General features: G+C 42.5%; 1 protein-coding gene across 1 annotated transcript; it reads left to right on the plus strand.

Moving 5' to 3' along the window:
• Positions 1-648: 648 nt before the first annotated feature.
• Positions 649-20,044, plus strand: clic4 (chloride intracellular channel 4). Its single transcript, XM_022750907.1, has 6 exons — positions 649-1,038; positions 12,794-12,903; positions 15,089-15,214; positions 15,590-15,696; positions 16,671-16,852; positions 18,078-20,044. The coding sequence occupies exons 1-6, from the start codon at positions 970-972 to the stop codon at positions 18,240-18,242; spliced, it is 759 nt and encodes a 252-aa protein (XP_022606628.1). The 5' UTR covers positions 649-969; the 3' UTR covers positions 18,243-20,044.
• Positions 20,045-20,267: the final 223 nt, after the last annotated feature.

Genomic DNA, 20,267 nt, shown 5'->3' on the forward strand with positions numbered 1-20,267 from the left:
CCTTTGTGCAAAAAACCCCATTAATTATATAGTAATTATTTGACATATTGCAATTGCGAAATGAGTCACGGTTATAGTAGGAATGCTGGAGTACCAAACCAGCATGTGGGGAATATGATTTACAGACCGAGGCATCTCTTAAGCATCAAAATGCTTCATTTATGGTCCGTTGTGACACGCTTTGCCTTTATTAAAGAAATTGCAGCTGCTGCAATTTGGATATTGCAGATGGCCATATTGCCATTATTTCGATTAATTGCTCAGCCCTGCAAATAAAATTTTAAAAACAAAAGTACAGCATGTACGCAAACTGATAAAGATTATTAAATTATTGCTATGTTTTTCATTAAAAGAGGACTTAGACTAAAATATAAATAAAATATAAAGTGGTGGACAATTGACCTAATGAGAAATTTTCTTTGGATTTCCTCTATATCTCTTAAAGAAAAGTTTAATGGCGGCAGGCGATTTAAGAAAATGGATTTATTTTTCTGACAAAAATAGTGTATCTGTCCTGGGACTGACGAGCAGCAGTTCCAGCGTTATTCCTCATCCTCCTCCCAATGAGAGACTCCCTCCTCAAACCCTCCCACATTTTCTGTTTGCGCTTCAATGACATCACAGCTTTAAATATTCCCGTTGCTTCTCCCACCGTCCTCATCGTCACTGCTCAGCCAGCGTAAAGAGCCTCACAAGCCAACGATGTATTTGTAGTTCAGCCAGCTTGAAGTTTAAACACCAGCGTAAAAACAGTTGTATCCGGCAGACACCTCTGCCTCCTCGTCCGCCCTGCTCAACAGACTTTCTGCGTCCAACACCGCGGGTCCTCCTTGGGGGAGAAAAAGCGCCTACTGGGATTGAGTGCGGAAAAAAGGGTGGTGGAGAGGTGGACCGAGCTAAGTCGGGCGTGGTAGCAAGAAGAAAAGAAACTCATCTTTGTTAGCGAAACTTCACAAAGTAGCATCCACAATGTCGCTGTCGGTACCACAGAACGGAGTAAAGGCGGATAACGAACCCGTTATCGAGCTGTTTGTGAAGGTAAGACCGCAGCACAAGTCGTATGGGAGAAGTTTTTCATTGTCGGTTAAACCTAACGTGTATCAGTTCACAGCAATGAGAAATGCTTCATTACTGGTTTGGGAAGGAAAATAACGCTATCGATATTATTTCTACAGACTAGGGATTTGTTTAGCTAAGACCACTTAAGCTAGCAATGCGTTAGTGTTTCACTCACGGGGGTCTGTATTTGATATAAAGGCTGGGACAAGATAGCTAGTCGCTTGAAGTGAAAATCTGTAGGTTTTACATCCATAACCCTCTCTGCCATTGTGGCCATGTGGAGCCTGCAGTGTCACCAGCAGGGCGGATGCAGCTTGCCCCCCCCCCGGCCCATCGTGGGGAAGGACGAGCCTGCCATGCTGAAAAACTGGGCGCTAATTCGGTAACAAAAGCTCAGTAGCTGCGGTCCACAGCAGCCGATACTACACTTTAAACATGTGCACACTTGCTGCAGTTGTATTTCTTAGTTGATTGACACAATATGCAGGTGATGGATTATGTTAGAGGTGCATACATCCATCCATACGGCCATGAATGGACACTGGAATAGACTCAAACCAGTCATTTCAGTGTAAGTTTGGTGTTTGGATCATCAGACTGCCACCATAGATCTTTGATGGATAGACTGGTTTGGTGATGCCCTTGTTAGAGATTATTTACAAGACAAGGATATGACAAAGAATTGTGGTCTGTTGCTACAGTATGTTACAGGCATCTGTCATTAGTGGTGTTGGTGCTGTATTGTGTGTTGTTATTTCTATGAACACAGTTCTTTACATTTACATATGGTGACACATCAGAGAGCTTGATGGATGACCTACAGAGAAATCTTTTTTTTTTCTACAGCACCACTGCTTTTCCTATAACAGGTGACGCCGATGATTGTGGTGGTGGTGGAGGGTAGTGAATGGCTGTTTTCTTTTCTTCAGCCTGTTGCTTTGGAGGGCGGGAAAATGACAGAGGAAAGAAAAGGGGGAGAAAGGGGCTGTATACGGGGGCGGGGGGAGTGGGAGGGGGTTTGAGGTCCTGCATTGCCTGGGAGAGCATGTGGGTGGTAGTGCAGTGGGGTGTCACTGACCACAACAACAAACACTTAATAGTATGTGTATGTTTACAGCTCTGAAATACATTTCTTAGTGCTACTTATGAGAATAGTTACTTGTGATAAGCCTAATTAAAAATGTTTATTAACAAATCCACCTTATTTAAATTTAATCATATTATGCATTTGTAACCTTGTGTAGCTGGCTTCTGTTTTGGGGTGTGTCATACTGTCAGCTCAGGCCTGTAAAAGTTTGATTCTCTGTCTTCCAAAATCTGTCCAGATTCAGTACAAATACTGAAATCCTTTTCTTGTATTGTTGCTGTTGACTCTCTAAAGGGAGTCCTTTTTGTTGTGAGGTATTGATGAGGCAGAGAAGCAGAGGCTGATGGGAAAGAACTGGCCAGCATTATTTCCTCAACTACCTCTCACAGCCTCCAGGAGAGGTTACATCATCCCCAGGCCTGGAAGGTTTACATATGTGGCCAACTCTTCCCTCCCAGCCCCTCCCTCTTTGGACTGTGCAGCCCCGTTGTGTACAGAAGTTTCCTCCATTGTGTGTTTTCTCGTTGTGTCTGTGTGGGGGGACATGATAGCCTGTCGTCTCTATCGCTCTAGCGCGGCTGTGTGTTACCTACATGTCCACATCTATTATTGATGCCGTTGTTCTTACTGTGCTGCATTAAACACAGTCATGGGGGACAATGGCAGGCATGCAGGTTGCCATAGGCACACTGGTGCGAGCCGGGCCTCTGGGAACAGCTGATAAGGAACTGTGCGTGCTGCTCTCCATGCACAGCCGTGTCAGATCTGTTAGGGCACTGCCACATATCAGAGCTGACTAATTATACTTCCAGTACATGAGTCTCCACAGTGTCTGTCTGAATAGACTGAGCAGTGACAGCGCTGTTAACCCATTAACAGTAGTTGACCCTCCCACTTTAGAGACACTTAGATGATTTCGCACTAAAACTTTTCTACCTGCAGTGTTTATCACAACAGTCGTAACATTGTTATGGGAACACTTTACATTGGACTCATCTTCAAGGGCGGTGAGGTGAAGCTCAGCATTGTCAGCATTTTTTGCTCTAAATTGCAAATGAGTGTGATATAATGACATTGTAAGAGGGAAGGTCGACCCTTGACCTCATCACAGTCCGGCAGATTAGATATCATTTTGCACACGAGGAGTAGTCTGCTCTGGTGAGCTGGAGAGGTTCTCCTTTCCAACATCCTCCCATGTCTGTTTCACTTGGCACTTCCACACATAACATGGTTGAAGTGGTAACATGAAACCCTAAATCTGATGTATTTATGTGCTGTGATAATTGTGACGTTTTTCTGTGACTTGAAGTCGAGAAGAACAAAAGTGCAGCTCCGTATAATTATGTTGAATCATCGCAATTCAAGTTACACTTTGAAATCTTGACTCTTAAAATGAGGTCCATCCATTTCTCTATATTGATCATAGCACTACCTGATTGAATGAGACGGAGTGGTTTTCTTCAAAGCTGCTCTGAGATGAGTCAGGTGGTTGTATTGTGTTACTTCTACTGGATGGTGAAAGAGATTCACTATTGTTGATGTGTATGATTCTTGTCATTAGTACAGGCCTGATTATGTTTTCATTCAGTTTCTCACAGCTTTACAAAGTTGCTCTGAATTAATTCTGGCCAGATATGCTGGTGCGTCCTTTTCTGCCACCATATGTCCTGACTATATGGCAGTGAAAAGAATATGGATGAGTTAAGAGAAACAGACAGGCGTTATCTCTACTTGTGTATGCGTCTGTCGCCTGCAAATGTGCCAAGGTCACGTTACTGGTTGGAAAGCCTCCTGCTGCCTCCAAACTTCCATCCTCTTGCCAGCAGTGACAGCATAGCCAGTAAACATGTTAGAGAAGTGCTTTTAAGTCTGGATGGCATAAGAGCCCATCTGTGTTTGTGGTTGTCCTTCGGGACAGTCTCTTGGGAACAGTGGAGTGGAAAGCCGGCAACATGGCAGAGGTCCCAACAAAGTGGCACTTCTGTAGGGATGATCAGGGTGAACAGTCAGCACACTCTGTAGGCGCAATTAATAGTCAACACACATTGCAGTGCCCACTCAGATTTAAGTTTCACTTCCTTGTATATGAGAAAATATGCTATGGTCCATGTGAAGTCATAGTAGACACGAGGAGTCTGTTCTGTGAGGTTTATTTAAAAGGCCTTGGGAAGAGCAGCTCATGTCCTATTGTGCTATCAGTCAGAACACGTGATAATCAGAGTTGTGCCATGTGATGTACTGTTTTTATGGAAACACAATGACCTTTTTCAGCACTTACTTTGCTCAATGCTGTTGCATGAAATTACTTGCATGGCCAAGTGCTACTTGTACATGTTTTTATCAGTGTTCAGTTGATCCACAGGATGATGGTAAAGGTATCAAGTCATAGCTCTGTTTGAATGTCACACTAAAATTTGCTTACTGTTTGCATATTGCTTTTCAGTTAAAATAAACCCTTTCTCTCCCCCTTGGGTGGCATGGGTGGTATTCTAGGCAACCGAGGGCTTTTTTTTTTTTTTTTTAAATAGGAAAATCGATGGAGCAGTTTATTTTTCCCCAAGCATATAGCAATGCTGCAGTCAGCATCATGAGTTAGGGTACAAAGATTAATGGCGTGTTACTGTTGTAGAGTGCTGTGCTGTTGCTGTGAATTTGCTTTTGCAGCACCTGACCTGTCACTGCTTCTTCTCTGTAACGATCTGGTTGACTGACTCTCTGGAAACTGGCCTAATCCTTCTGGCAGCGTGTTATTACACCAAATCGAAGAGGGGCAATCAGTCTTTGTATTTATATGGAGAGGCGTATTAAGAACTTATTTATGTTCATGTCAGAAGATTATAGGATTGATCTTTGCTACACATGTGATCCCAGTTGTGCCTGAATAAATGTATCCTGTGTGATATCATGTTGTGCCAAAATGTCCAGAGGAAAAGTTGAGTTCAATCTAATAGGCAGAGGAAGAGCTTGTCTCATTTGTGCTGCCCGACCAGGAAACCAGTGGCTAATGAGGCATTTCTCCTGCAAGCTCAATGACGGGAAGTGAGGCCAGCCTAGAACAACATAGATCTGAGACTTCAAAGATTGAATCCAACCAGATTCAGAATTCTTGCTAGTTCATGGTGCGTTTTACTTGTGAGCTAATAAGGGCTGTACAGGTCGCTGCAGCAGTTGTAACCTACCAGGTCAGGATACAGAGGAAAAACGAGCCTCTGACTCACCTCTGCTTCTCTGTTACATCATCTTCACTGTCAGAGGAGGTGAATGACCCCTTAAATAAGTGAATCTGCCCTCCTTACTACACATGTAACTTAATCAGTCTCAACATGATCCAGTCTGCTTGTGTTTCACGTGCTACGTTCTTTGTAGCAGAGCCAACTGACCCACTGATGTAACCCAAAGTGAACCCGAACATGGAGAATAGGGTGATGGGGGGGCCCTCGGTGTCCCATATATCCATTGAGGTTTGGCGGTAGAAGACTGTGGCCCAATCCCAATGTCCGCCCTCACAGACTCGCAGACACCCCATGAGGGTTTAGGACTGTCTCACTGTAAAATCATAATTTTTACACACTTTGCCTGAGGGTATTACCAGCATTTCATAGTGTAGTGATGTTAAACACGGGGTTACCGTGGTTGCCACGGGATGCCCAGAAGCGTTGTAAAAGAACAGTAAACAACTTCCATAAAGTGGAAAAAATAATAAGATGGAGGAAGAAATGTTAACAAGCAAGTATGGAAGGAATGAACCCTAACGCTAATGTTACAAGAAAAAAGAAGTTTACATTTAAATATAAACAGAGCTCAGTGGTGACTGTATGCATGATGGCAAGATGATAAATTCCAAATCTGCCTTCATCAGATCTGGTCCAACATTACTATTTTGTTTACAAACAGGGAGCGAAGGGAGGAAATAAAAAATGTAAAATCAAAAGTTCCAACCCCACAGTTGTACCCATCATAAAAACAATAACAACAGCTCACATTGAAGTAACATTGTGACTGTTTTAAACTAAAGTTAAATATTTTAATATTGGTTTGATGTGCTACATGTTATGCCACGCAATTTATAACGTGTGATAATATGATGCATAAATATACAGTCTCTGTCCATGCAAACTTTAAGGTTTTCTGCAGAAGCTGCTCCACAAGTGTTTTGCATGTTTGATTTTTATGATGTGAAAAGCTAGGCAGTATGTCTCAGACTGATGCTGAAAAACATCTCAATTGCTGGTCAGAGTGGGCACAACCAGCCAGAACACAGCCAGTGGCCAGAGAGAGAGAGACGCACTGTCTGCTCAGAATTACTGATGAGGCCTGTGCTTGTTTGGCCATGGTGCGGGCTTTGCTGCCATGCTGATCTGGCTTGCGTGGTAATGGCATGCTGGCACTGTGTTTCTGCCTGAGGGAGGTTCACAGCTGTCTAGACGAGACATTTGTCCTAAAGGAGTCACTACAGAGTTCATTTGGGTTTGAATCAAATCTTTACAGCCTTGTGCCAGAGACATTAGCTTTTTAAAGACGTTTCAAGTTTGTGATATTTTTTGGTTTTCAGGGCAGACAAGTGGTGAGCAGTTTTACGTCCTTTGCAAATGGAATGAAAAAGAGGGCAAAGGAAGACAAAAGTGGGTTTTATGTATGTAGGTGTGAATGTGTGACTCTGTCCTTGTCTTCAGTCTGGGGTCTATGATTGTGTAAGTGGGTGGAGTTGAGGCCGGAGCCGACTTCAGTTTGCAGCTTGTTGTTTGTGTTAGACACTTGAAACAACAGAGCGAGGGTGACTGTTGGGTCCCTTGGATCTCCCATGTGGCTGTCTGTTTGTTTTTCCATCATTTGGGATCTGTATTACTCATCACCAAACACTCATCCTGTGCTCAATTTGCTGTAATCTTATCTCCTACAGTGAGGTTAAATACAGTGGTTCTAATATTATTGACTTGGCCTTACGTCATTGCTGTAGCATGGTTAAACCTCTTTTGGACTTAGACTTCCAATTTTCCACAGAAACCGATGGTTCTTAGCGCTCATGTGCTCAGGCACAGAGGGTCTGTGTCTGACTGGTCTTGAGGTTTCCACTGAGTGATGTCAGCCTGAGTCAGAGCCACACCAAGGATGTGATGGCGTTTCCATGATCCAGCAGGGTCTGACTCCTCAGTACACTCATTTCTCTGAGTGGTCATCTCATCACCCACTCAGTCCAGCCCTACTCAATCAGACATCGAGCCAAACCTCACATTTTTATGATAGGCAAAATCCGCGCAGAGCATCAAACTGTTGAGAACCAAAAGATGGCATCAGATAACTAGTTTTTAGAATTTATACTTTTCTTTACTTATGTCTATTTTTCTACACCTCATCATTGGTTAAAGAAGTCTCTTAGTTACAAGTTGTGACCTCTAGATGTCTTGTTTTCAAGGCCCAAAGATTTAAAACAATCTGATATTTTACAACAGAGCAAAGATTTGAGATAAAAATATGTTTAGCAGAAAAAAAAATTCTGTTCCATTAAACATCTCATGAACGCCTCAGATTAATTCTATTGTCAATTAATCCAAAGCAGCAAATCCCCACAATAGAGAATGGATTGTATTTTTGTTTGAAAAATGACTGAAGTGATCAACTATCGAGAGAGTTACCAATGATTATTTTTCTTTCAATCAATTAACCGACTGTTCATTTCAGCTCTACTCTCAGTGGCCTTCAAAACATCATTCTGATATTTTGCTTAGACAGTGCGTAGTTGATGCTGGTGACCTGTGATCTTTATGATCTTAACCTGTCTCTATAAGTATCTACCCTGCTGACATGCCCCCAAGGTATCAGATCATCCCAGGTGTAGGGCTGTTGTTCTGCAGCTGGCCTTGAACTCTGATCTCCCTTTTGGACTTGGACACATGACAGAGTGTATGTGTCATGAAGCTAATTTACAGCTCTCCCTTAAGGTGGCTAAGTTTAGTGAAGCCGACTAAGAGCATCGTGGGCTGAGTAACCCTGAGTAACAGGCAGGTTTTGGTTCAGCTCCACAGTCTAGTCACAGCCCTAACCTCAGTTTAGCCTGCATACTTGTCCAGCAAACAGGGAGAGGCGTTGCCATGACGTTGCCATGGCTGCCCACTCTCAAACAGACATTCCTGCTGTGTGTCAGAGCAGGAGGAGGAAAGCTGCATCGTCAGTTCCTTATTCGGTCAAAGTGTGGCTGGAACTTGCTCAGCTGCCCACCCAATTTAGAATATGAAGTGTGCTGGGGAGGGAAAGGCACGGGCTGCCATGTTACTAAAATTAGGCCGTGAGCGGAGACTGGGAGGACCGTGCCCAGTCTGAACAGGATCCATTGTCCCTGAGCGCTGGCTACTGTAACTGTGATCTCACATCACCAGTCTAAAAGAAAAAACATTGTCTAAAATAATGATGAGTGTTCGTTAAAGAAAGTGTGAGAAGTCGTAGAAAACAAGAGGGAGAGGTCGAATTGAACAGCTCTTGCATTTTATGTGGCTACTTGTAAAGTGTTATGGGGCTGAACTTGTGAAGAGGAAACCTGTTAAAAGTGCACATACCTTCAAGTGCATACATGGCCATATTATGTTCAAGGTTGTTAGGTTTAAGGCCTTGCATCATCCTTATTACTCCTGAGATGTGCTCATTACATCAGTGGGTACATGAGCAAAGTCAAAGAGGAAGTGATAAGAGGAATGACCTCACTTTTTTTAGAAGATACTATGTGTTTCAGAGACATGTCTGGCCCCTGACTGACTGAGTCTCATTGTGTTGCTATGGGGCCACACTGTCCTGTACGCAGATAACATCCGACTTGAGCATGAGTCACACCCTCCACTGGGCAGCTGTGTGTGTTTAGTATTAAATAAACAAGCATCTGTTGACTCGCAGCCCATCTATTGAGCCTAAATAAAGCACAAGTGTCTGTTACCAGTAGTCAGCTGTTGCTGCTTCTCTGGCCCAGACTTTATTACAGCCGTTTCACATCAGGGAGAAATCTCAGTCTGAATCTTTGTGAAAGATGCTGTAACCGTCGCCAAGATGTGAGTCATTTTTGACACAGGGAGGCAAAATAGCAGACTGCACACTGGGCGCAGCTCAGTGTTCTTGTGAATGCTGCTTGTATTTGGAAGTGAATTGCTGGTTTACTTCTTGGAAAAAGTGCATCTTTTTCAACTGATGTGCCTTACCTTATAAGGGCCGGTTTGAAACAATTTCTTGCCTGGCTTGTGTGTTTTTATTGGGGTGTTTTTTCAACCCCTGCTAACTGGTGACGTTCTTCAAACTCTACAAACAAAAAGTGCTTTGTGTTGTTGGTGTATAGAAGGTTCTCCAGAAGCCCTTTTCTGAATGTCACACTATAATAATAGCGGCTCTATGGAAAGTGTTAGTAGGGTAGAGGATGACGACAATGTTTGGAGGGATTTTTTTAACCTCTTCAAACTGGTTTTTTAGGCTTTATGTACAAATCTAGTTTTAGTTTTTAATTTTCTTTGATCAGCTGAGGTCATCCTCTTGATGCTTCTTTGAAATGTTACTCAAGACAATTTTTGCTGAGGATCACCTCACATGTGTCTACACAAAATGTAGGGTAGCTCCTCCTTAACAGCGCAGTAGTTTATATGTCACAGACAGCGGAAATGCAGCCCCACCAGCATCATCACTTTGACTAAACAAAGCACCCTCTTCGGTGGGAGTAACAGGACATTTCTGGAATAGTTTCTCCCTCCTCCCCAAATGCCCCCCCCCACACACACACACACTCTACAGAGGGGCCCAGGATAAGGGGAGAGGAATAAAGGGGGAAGAGGAGGAGGAGGAAGAAACAAGCAGTGTGCCAAACAGCACACAGCCCCTGAAGCTCACTGTCTTTTCTCCTCCTCTCACTTTAAGTATCTATTATTGCTTGATGTCTTCCATGTCAGTTAGCACTACCTATGATGCCTAATTTCCTCCCTACTTCCAGTAATCTCTCTCTCTCTCTCTCTCTCTCTCTCTCTGCCTCTGCTGCCATCTCTCTCTCTCTGCAGCAGATCCCTGCTATCAGTGTCTTTGGCAGAGAGCTGCAGTCTGCTCTGCTGCAGACTCCAGAGGGTAGGAGCCTTGCCACGGCTCCAGGAACAGACGGAGAGAGAAAGAAAAGTGTGCAATGTGTTTCTCAGCTGCTGTGGCCTTCTTCTTGGCCACTTGAGACATGGGACTTAGATGAACTCAGCTTAAAAGCAGCTCACTCTGTTCGAGTATATTAAACATCTTTTGATCAACTAATGACACTGCAACGTGTGGTTTGCATTTTTGTCCCTACAGAAAGAGGGCTCACTTCAGACGCTTCACCTGTGAATCGGTAATCCCCTCCTCACTGCGTGCTCTGCTTTCCATGTCATATGTGTCTGGCCATTGCCATGGGAACAGTTGCTGTGCTGCATTGCCACTCTTGATCCAGTACTGAATGGTTCTCTGTAGGTGTAGCGCTGTGGGGAAAATGGAATAATCATCTCATTCATGTCTTTCTGATCCTATAAGGATCAGCTAATGTCAGCTGAGTGTAGTAACGGCCGTGAACCACGATACCGCCAACACTTCACGGCCGCAGCTTTATTTTGGAATTGAATCATGTAAGGTGAAAAGGGGACTTTCATTGGCTGAACAAAGGCAGTGATCTAATCCACGCTTTTCAGATATTGAATTCGGGGGGGGGGCGGGACAGCCGCAGTACAATGGGAGCCAGCAGGCAGATCAAACAGAGCCATCCCACTGGGCGTCACACAGAGGACAACAGCAGCCAGCCTGTCCGCACCAGCAAGGAGCTGCTGGACTGGCTCAATGCGCCAAAACAAAGTCCTCTATTGAGGACAGTTCAGAAGCTGCATCTCGGATATTAAACAAATATTCTTGTAACGGCTGTTGAGTTGAGATCTGATTTAAATTTTATTCTTATCTTTGTCGGCAACTTCGCAAACATTATTTGTGCAAAAACTGAGTTTTTTTTTTTAATGTCTTTTGCATGACACACACTGAAACACTTTGCATACCACCTCTGCAGTTGCAAGAAAGAGAGTTAAAAAAAAAAGGAGGACATGCAGAGGAAGCGCAGTGAATGAGGAGTGACTGACGACATAAGAGGCTGACATAATAGAAACGATATTCAGCTGCTTCACAGAAGATCTGCTACAGTATTACACTGAATGCAGAGGTGCATTCCAGGGCGTAGATACGTGAATGACCTCCATGCTTGTCCTTGTGAATAGATGAATACGGTGCATTCTTTTTTTCTTTTTTTTCTTTTTTTCTTTTTTTTGCCTGCCTTGCTTGGAGAATGACATACCTCAACACACTTGGCATCCACAACTCTGCATCTTTAATAAAGGTTGTGATGTACATCTGGTGATTTAAGTATGTAAGAAGTAAAATGTAGACAAAATTTTATTTGTTGGTGTAACGTGAATGGCAAGGCGCAGATGAGAACAATATCCGATTTCGGTTTCACAATGACGGCTCTTGATTTTTACCAGCAATGTGGCTTAACTTGAAATCTAGTAGGTTGTCTCGGAGAGGACATAACTGTGCGGCAGTCAGCATAGCAGATTTCATTAAGATACTGCCCAAAGCTCAGTTAATCAAATGAAATGCTTATTCTTCCTCCTGATGTAGAATCCAAACCATATTTGTCCTTTTCTACACCCTCCTCACTCCCTACATGGCTGTGAGCGGAGCAAAGCTAGAGGTAGTGGAGAGAGTGTGAGAAAGAAGACAGCGCATGACAAAAGAGATGGATGGTTGTTGAGAGAACGGGAGATATCGCTGACAGTTTGACGCACACCCTCCCATAGCTTTTCTGATTACTGCTGTGTGTGAGAGGCGAGAATAGAAATCACAGCTATTAAGTTTCTCTCATCCATTGCAGGGGTGTTCAGACTGGATTTCAGCTTTTCATTATTATCAGCTTTCAAAAAGAAAGAACTTGTTTTGATTTGGATATTAAAATCCCATCTCAAACCTGAATCCTGTCTTTGGTTCTGTTGCTGAACGATGAGCGCTCACCATTAATTCCAAGGGCGCACGCCACTTCCCATTGATCTCGTTGTCACCGCCACCGCTCTGTCTTGTGTTTGTGCAGTCTAGCAAAAGGGGAAACAAGAGGCCATCCGAGTCTTAATCACTCCAGAAGTTTCCTCTTACAGTTTGGCAGATTAATGGAGGAGGAAGTGTGCTGAAGCATTTAAAACAAGGGGCTCTGCCTTCTACTCTTTCCCTACTCCTCAAGTGTTTTCGAGGGCAGCCTGTAATGTGTATGAAAGAGTCGTTGTCTGAAATGGGCCCTCTCCGGGCGAGTGGAGTGAAACGCCCCAGGCCGTAAAAGATTGTGCAACAGAGATGTGATCCCTACTAAGATTATTGGGCCCTTTTTCCGTTTTGGCCTCAGCTATAAGCCAAGTGCTATCAGTGGTAGAAACTTGTTACAGATGTTTTTTAAGATCTTGCTATCTTGTGTTTTATACGTGCAATGATTAAATCCTGGCCGTTTCCACCCTGTACTTAATGGTCCCTGTGAGATAGAAAGAGGTGTGCCCTCTGTCTTCAGGAATGGTATCTGTGATATGTTGCTGATAGTTAGTCTGCTCCTATCCTAACTTGCTATCTCTCTGTATATTTAAGGCGGGAAGTGATGGAGAGAGCATCGGGAACTGCCCCTTCTCTCAGAGGCTCTTCATGATCCTGTGGCTTAAAGGAGTCGTCTTCAACGTCACCACAGTGGACCTCAAGAGGTGAGTCCAGCCCCCATCCTCCTCTTCATCGATATCCTCCTCTGCTGCTGCTTGTCCTCATTTCATTGGCTGGGACTAAAAAAGATATTCAACTTGTTTTCCTCCCACCCATTTTCTGGGTGTTTCCACAAAGGCCTCAGTGCCTCGAAAACTCTTTGATGCAGCCCCACCTCTAACACGCTCGCTGCTTCCCCACTGCTTATTTGGTTTTCCCATGACCCTTTCCCAGGCCGGAGAAAATCGGAGGAAAATAAACATACAGACTCTGGAGGGTCTATTTAAGGTTCTTCACTCCGCTCACTTCCTGCCTAGATTTTGGTGGGCAACATGTTATTTTTCATGCCTGGGATCAGAAAACCAGTGATCCTCTGCAATTTTGTCTTGGATATATATATATATATTTTTTTTTTATTTTATTTTTCCTCCCAGCTGCAAGAGAACGTGCTTTCACATGTGGATTCCAGTACCAGAAGCTCTTTACCAAACCCACTATGTTTCTGTCTGTGTGATTCATCTAAATGCTCCCTCAATGTTTTTTCCACTTGCTAAGCCAGGACAAGCAAGTGCCAGATTATTTTCAGCCATGGCTGATGGTCAGATGGACGTCTGGTTTCTATGGTTTTTTTCTCTTCGTCACGTGTGTTTGACTCAGAGATTCAAATTTCTGACGTTTTATTCCAAAGCGTGGTTCATCCATGTGGCAGCTGGTTCAACACCAGACGCCTCCCCCTCCTCCTCCAGGACATGAGGATCACTGCGTGCTGACAAAACACAACAGAGATGTACTTGATAAATACTGCGGCCTTTGTAAACAGCTAGGAGGAAAGCAGTGTCCATTTGACTAGCTATTTGGTTTTAATGCATGCCTGCACATTCAAGATGAGTGCATAGGTTGCCAAAGAACATTTGCATAATTTCCCTGGCAGAAGGTCTGTAACATAAAACAATGCATGCTAGTATCCTGTATAAGGCAATGGAGGATGTCCGCCTACTTAGCAGTGTCTTTTTACCACTTGCTCCTCAAACAACCCTTTGTTCAGCTGGGACTGCTGGAACTGCTTCAGCCTTTGCTTTTTCCATGCAATATACTGTCTGTAATCTTGAGTCAACATAAAACGGCTGTATTGCAAAAGGAGGTGTGTGTTTGCCATATTCATGGTTCGTTTTATTGCAGTATTTAAACTGAAGAACGGTTCATGTTGTTTCACTCGTAGAAGGACGTGGAAGTCACATGTCATTCCCCTGTGTGGAGATGTTTTATGTTTCCTGAGTTTAGGTCTTGTCTTGGGTCAAGGCTTTTGTGCTAATATTTGTGTCTATGATGAAAACCTCGAGGCACCTTCTTACCCATTCCTCAGTGATATCACCGGGTGAGGGTGCCACTTCCCCTTTTGCATGCCAAAGAATTGAAGTCATTTCCCGTTTTTTGCGCCCTTAGATGACTTATCCCAAAACTCAGCCACCATTATGTACACCATCACACCACAAACCCAGACCATTTTAAGACTCTGTGTGGATGGATGTTGTTTCATATATTAGATCAGAAGCGGATTCACACTGTCTGCTATCTTACACCCATCTGTTAGGCTCTAAGCTGTCGAGACACTGCTGTGTTTTATGTTGTCGTTATGGAGGGATTTAAGCATCTGGGTTCTGTGGATTTCACAAGCGAGTTGTGTTCACACTACTCATTCGATACATGCTCATTTTTGTTTGTGTGTCAGTATCATCTGCTTGCCAGAGGCATCTGGTACAAAATGTGCTGGTTTGAAGGCCAGAGAGAAGGGGACACACAAACACACTCATGGAGACAAACGCACTCAAACACAGTTAAAGACAGAGCAGCTATAGTTGGATAAGGAGGACGGCTGGAAGGCTCTAGAAAAATGCGGTTTAAAGTGCAGCAGGCAGAGCCACGGCACACTTTACTTGAACTGTAAGACGTGAATAGTATGTGCGTTTTATTCACACATTTAACCAGAATCAGACCAGTTGTGACTCTTGTCTCATTTACAAGCCCTTTATTGCTAACTCAGTGTCAGTAATCTATGTTCTTTTACAACTTAACAATCTGAAGATATTTAAAAACTTGCAAACATACGTTATAAAAATGTCTTTAATTGGTTGCATGACTTGGCTCTGCTTGCTTCAGTCCACTGAAGTTGCCCCACTCTCTGTCCTCCAGGAAGCCAGCAGACCTCCAGAACCTGGCCCCCGGCACACACCCACCCTTCATCACCTTCAATGGTGAGGTCAAAACTGATGTCAACAAGATCGAGGAGTTTCTTGAGGATGTCCTCTGCCCACCCAAGTGAGTGCTTTCTCATCCCTGTGATAACAGCTTGCTAACACACTGTTGCCACAGTGTGGTAGCTTTTACATGATCCATTAGCATGTAGCAAAGGTAGAGAGGCCCTATGTGGATTTAAATTGAGACAAATGTTTCACCTAAAGAATAAGGCTGAAAATATTCTATATTTTTCTTTTCTTATCATCAACAAATCCCCTGAATAGAACAAAACATTTTCCATGTTCATCTCAATTTTTTGAATAACAAATTTGGGTCTATGGCACAGATTAATTAGCTGTAGACAGTAAAAAATACAGAATATCACCAGACATGTACTTTTTAAACTCTTCTTATTTGTGACATACGTGTGTGTTATGTATGTGTGCTTGTGTGCAGGTACATCAAGCTTGGTGCAAGACACCCCGAGTCAAACACAGCTGGTATGGACATCTTTGCCAAGTTTTCAGCATTCATCAAGAACTCCAAACCAGATGCAAATGAGGGTAAGTTACCTGCTTTGGTCTCATACACACACGCACTAGAGTTAGGTACACTGGTTAACAGTAGAGATCCAGAAACCTCCCTATTGTGCAGGGAGAGTCATCTGGTTGCTAGGTGACATTGGAAGCCCTGCCCTGATTGGTGGATTACAGCCTCACTCAGGAACACAGAGCTTTTGTTCTGCTGCCTCCTCCTGCCGGTATGCTCTCTGTCTCACCTGGCTGAGCTCTCTGGAAGACCACAGAGCAGCTCTCCTGAGAGTGAACTAGTGTTCACATTCATCCTTCCTGTTCTTGGTTTATGCACCGTGTCCACCTCTGTAAGAGAAAGCCAGCATCATAAACTTACCAGATAAGATAGGAATAATATGAAAAATATGTAGTCTTTTTGTCTTAGAGTTTCTGAATCCTGGATGAAACAATTTGTGGAATTACTTCCTGGAAGGATGTTTATAATATTGACAAAATACCAAGATTTTGTATCATGTTTTCATTGGCAGTTCACCACGCTGGGAAAATATTGAACCATAGTGAGCTGGATGTGAATGCCAAGGCTATGTCAACAAGAGTTTGAGGCTGAATCTCATGGTTCAGTGATAAGTGCTATCCAAAGTGCCGGGTCACATCTACTCTTGGACTACTGATCGGGGTTGCTGCTACATTCATTTCATATTTTGCTAACAACAGAATAAAGTGTAAATGAATAATCTATAGATGGATAGATACAGGGTGAGACTGGGTTAGATTGTACAGGTGTTGATGATGCAGCCATGTCCTGTATTTATAATGGTCACACTATGGCTTGTCTCGTGGTGAAATGCTGCCCTCATGTGGTTGATCAGCATACAGCTGAAACAGATGTGGTGGAGGCCTCAGGAAAAGTATGTCAAAAGTTGATTATTTGCTCATGCTGAACATATGATTAAACTTAAAGCAGTGTTTACTGTTTTTACAATATCTCCTGTTTCTCCTCACAGCTCTGGAGCGCGGGCTACTGAAGACACTGCAGAAGCTGGATGAGTATCTTCGCTCGCCACTGCCCGACGAGATCGACCACAACAGCATCGAGGACGTCAAGGTGTCCAACCGCAAGTTCTTGGATGGTGATGAAATGACTCTGGCCGACTGCAACCTGCTGCCCAAGCTGCATATAGTGAAGGTGAGTGAGTGACACATTGCTGACAGTATATTTAGGGAAAACTTCAACTACTGGTACATTGAAATAGGTGCCCTCACGTAATTGCCAGCATAGCTCCGCCCAGCTTCAACCTGAGCAGTGGGATCAGCCTGAATAAGAGAAAACATTCTTCAAGATGGAGGAGTCATTGTGTGAAGTTACTGCTGGTATCAGTCTACCAGAGAAACTGTTGGTGTTAATGTTTCTCAAAATTAAATAAATGGTTTAAGATACAAATCTGTATGTTTGCAACTAATGATCATTTCCATTATCGATTTAATCTGTTATTTCCCTCAATATACTGTAGGCAATTAATGTAGATGATGTCAGAAAATAGAAATCACAATTTCCCAAAGCCCAGTTTTATCTCTTTTTTTAATGTCTTGTTCTGTCTAACAATCAAAAAACCGAAGATACTGTACCACGGTAGAGGACAGAGAAAAGCAGAAAATCTTCACATTTTAGAAGCGGGGACTCGTGAATTATTAACTTCAACAATTAATCAACCACCAAAATTGTTTATTAAGTAAAGTCACTGATCAAAAATGACTGTTTTAGCTCCACTATAATGCAGCCAAACCGTATCCTTAAATGTACTGAAGTCTGGGAGAGGCAGAGTGTCCTGTTGCTGGTCTTTCTTGTTTAGAAAGATAATTAACATCTAACATCTCAAAGTATAAAAGTTGCTTATAGCACCTTTTGAATATTACAGCTATTAGTCTTTTTGAGCTTATTTCTTTAGCTCTTCATGACAGTTATTCTCTCACAATGGCCATTAATCAATTTGGGTCAATTAATGAATATACAATCCTACAATTCTTTTTAAGTTATTTATATGTTAATTATTTTATAGGGCTGCAACAAATTATTTTTTGGATTTTAATTGATAATTGTGGAACATGTCCATCAGAATTTACTTCAGCCTAAAATGATGTAATCACATTCATTTTGTCCAAACAGTCAATTATTTGATTATTGAAATACCTCCAGATAATTTTCAGTTGACTCCTTAAGAAGACTTAAAAGCGAAATTGTTTGACAGAAGATTTTTGTTTTGATTTAGATGAGCTGCAAACTAATACAAAGAAATAGACATACATACAAATCATGCCGTTAAACATAAGGGTTCGTTGTTCCATTTTTGAGCGTTATTATTTATTTATTATTTCCTTCATTTATGGACTATGATGCCTCACTTTCCCTGCAGGTGGTAGCCAAGAAGTACAGGGGGTTCGACATCCCCAAAGAGATGACGGCCATCTGGAAGTACCTGAACATCGCCTACACACGCGAAGAGTTCACCAACACCTGCCCCAGCGACAAAGAGATCGAGATCGCCTACGCAGACGTAGCCAAGAGGCTGGTCAAATAAGCTCCTCTGTCCTGACATCGTCCTTCCATCCATCACCCTACAACCTCCCCCCTCTACACTCCCTCTACACCCCTCTCTCTCTCTCTCTCTCCTCAGCACCAGGACTGATGTGCTCATTCACGAGAAAGAAAAAACTCTGGACTTCTTTTTCCTTCTCTCCTCATTTAGAGCGACCCCCTCACCCCCACCCCCAATGCATGAACCTTTCCTGATCTTTTTTTTTTTTTTTTGGCCTCAGATTTTTATGAAAATGAAAAATTTGGTTGGTACAGCAAAGGTCACAGTTGTTCCATCTTGAATTGCGTTTATTTTCATTTGCTGATGAATGTTGTGAGGTGATGAGGTGACGGAGAAGCAGCCAGACAGTGTATCAGTGCTTATCAATGTCGGGAGCCTCATCAAACACACTCCCTGATAAAGTGACCTTCAAAGTGACCTTCTCTCTGCGAAGGGGAAAGGTCATGAGCTGTTGTTAATTTTCTGTTGTCTGTTTGATGTTGAAGTCACTCTCTCTAGGTTTGCTATAAAAATGAAACACTGAGAAGCTGTTTGTTTTTTTGTTTTTGTTTTTATTTCCTGTCTTTTGGCTTATTAAGAGGTGTTGTAAACAGTGTTGAAGCTTCAGTGTTTTGGCTCAAGTATTTGACAGGTTTAGGTAGAAACTGAAGCTAATCCAAACCTGAGTGGTTGACATATCAAGCAAGAAATGCTTTATTTTAATGTTGAGCTGTTTAAAAATCAAAAATAATTGTAATGCAGGTAAAGCTACCTGCTGTTCATGCTCTGATTTCCTCATTGCCTCAAACAGGCAAAAGTCTTGTAGCTCAGCTCAGTAGAATTTTAGGAAATTTCCTGTACCGGCTGTAGAAATAACAACTCAGGAAAAATATAACCTGAGGTCTAAAAAATATTCAACCATATGTAGCTTACAGACACGTCCAAGGATGTATCAGTGTTTAGACTGGCCTTTTGTAAATCACCATATTGCCATGGAAAATGTCCATATAAGCACTAGCAACTCGTTCTTCTCTTATGAAACAAGAAGGAAAGTCTCTACTTTGTTCGTGTTGACTGTAGCGGTAGTTTGGATTACACATCGCAGACCAAAAAGCGGCACATTATTCTGGTCTCACTGTGGATAGGATGACACCGGCCATATAAACTAGTGAAGTCAAAAAAAACAGAAGAAACCACACATCCTCACTGTCCGTTTTCTCCATGGCCTACAGGATGGCGGACACTAATGTGCGGTCAGGCGCCAGGAAAGGCAACACTTAAGATATTTATGACAAAACAAACCAAGGAGAGCAGCAATGAAATATACTGTATACCTGGTTGAATTTCACGTCCTCTTCAGTGTGTAGATTGATCTCAAAGGTAGTGAATGTATGTTATGATACAGTAGCTCCAAAAGTGCTTTAGTGAGGATAAAGCAAACCTGTTTTGTTTTCTCCAGTTTTCAGACATTTGTTATGAAGCAAATTTGATAAGAAAAAATAAAGGAATTGTAAATATTTGTTTTGATTGCTCAGAATTCAATGTGTAAATTTTATACATGTCATCTGAATTTTGAAAAAAACGGGCCATTTCTCGCCTGCTTGGATTGTAATTCTACGTTAACCCATATCCTCTCTGCCTTACTTGTTTTCTCTCTGCGGATGTTTTTGCAAGAAGGTTTTTTCTGAGATCATTTCATTATAACATGTGAAGTTGTACAAAGAAAATATCCAAGCTACGTAATGGCTTTTTTTTTTTTTAACAATATTGACTGAATTGAAATAAACTTCTTATTGGCACTCTGACTTGTGTCGTACAACCCTTCAGTCTTAGTATACTGTACATCTGTCTTGTCATATATAAGAGATTGGGCTGCCTTTGGCCCTCAACTCTATTTACAGCTTGCATGTTTTCAGATTACTGTTCATAGCCCATATCAATATCCCAATTTAGCAAGTCCTCCCTTCAATAACAAAAAGACTAGTCAAAAAAGTCCAAGATGATTACCAGTGTTGCCATCACTCACTT

The sequence above is a fragment of the Seriola dumerili genome, unplaced genomic scaffold, assembly GCF_002260705.1.
Source record: "Seriola dumerili isolate Sdu_G_001 unplaced genomic scaffold, Sdu_1.0 BDQW01000149.1, whole genome shotgun sequence".
In the NCBI taxonomy this organism is placed as follows: domain Eukaryota; kingdom Metazoa; phylum Chordata; class Actinopteri; order Carangiformes; family Carangidae; genus Seriola; species Seriola dumerili.

Bases quoted from the DNA above. Each gene is read 5' to 3' on its own strand.
- clic4 (XM_022750907.1), top strand. From the start codon at position 970: ATGTCGCTGTCGGTACCACAGAACGGAGTAAAGGCGGATAACGAACCC. The intron at 15,215-15,589 runs GTGAGTGCTTTC...GCTTGTGTGCAG, and splicing joins GATGTCCTCTGCCCACCCAA to GTACATCAAGCTTGGTGCAA. The intron at 16,853-18,077 runs GTGAGTGAGTGA...CTTTCCCTGCAG, and splicing joins CCAAGCTGCATATAGTGAAG to GTGGTAGCCAAGAAGTACAG.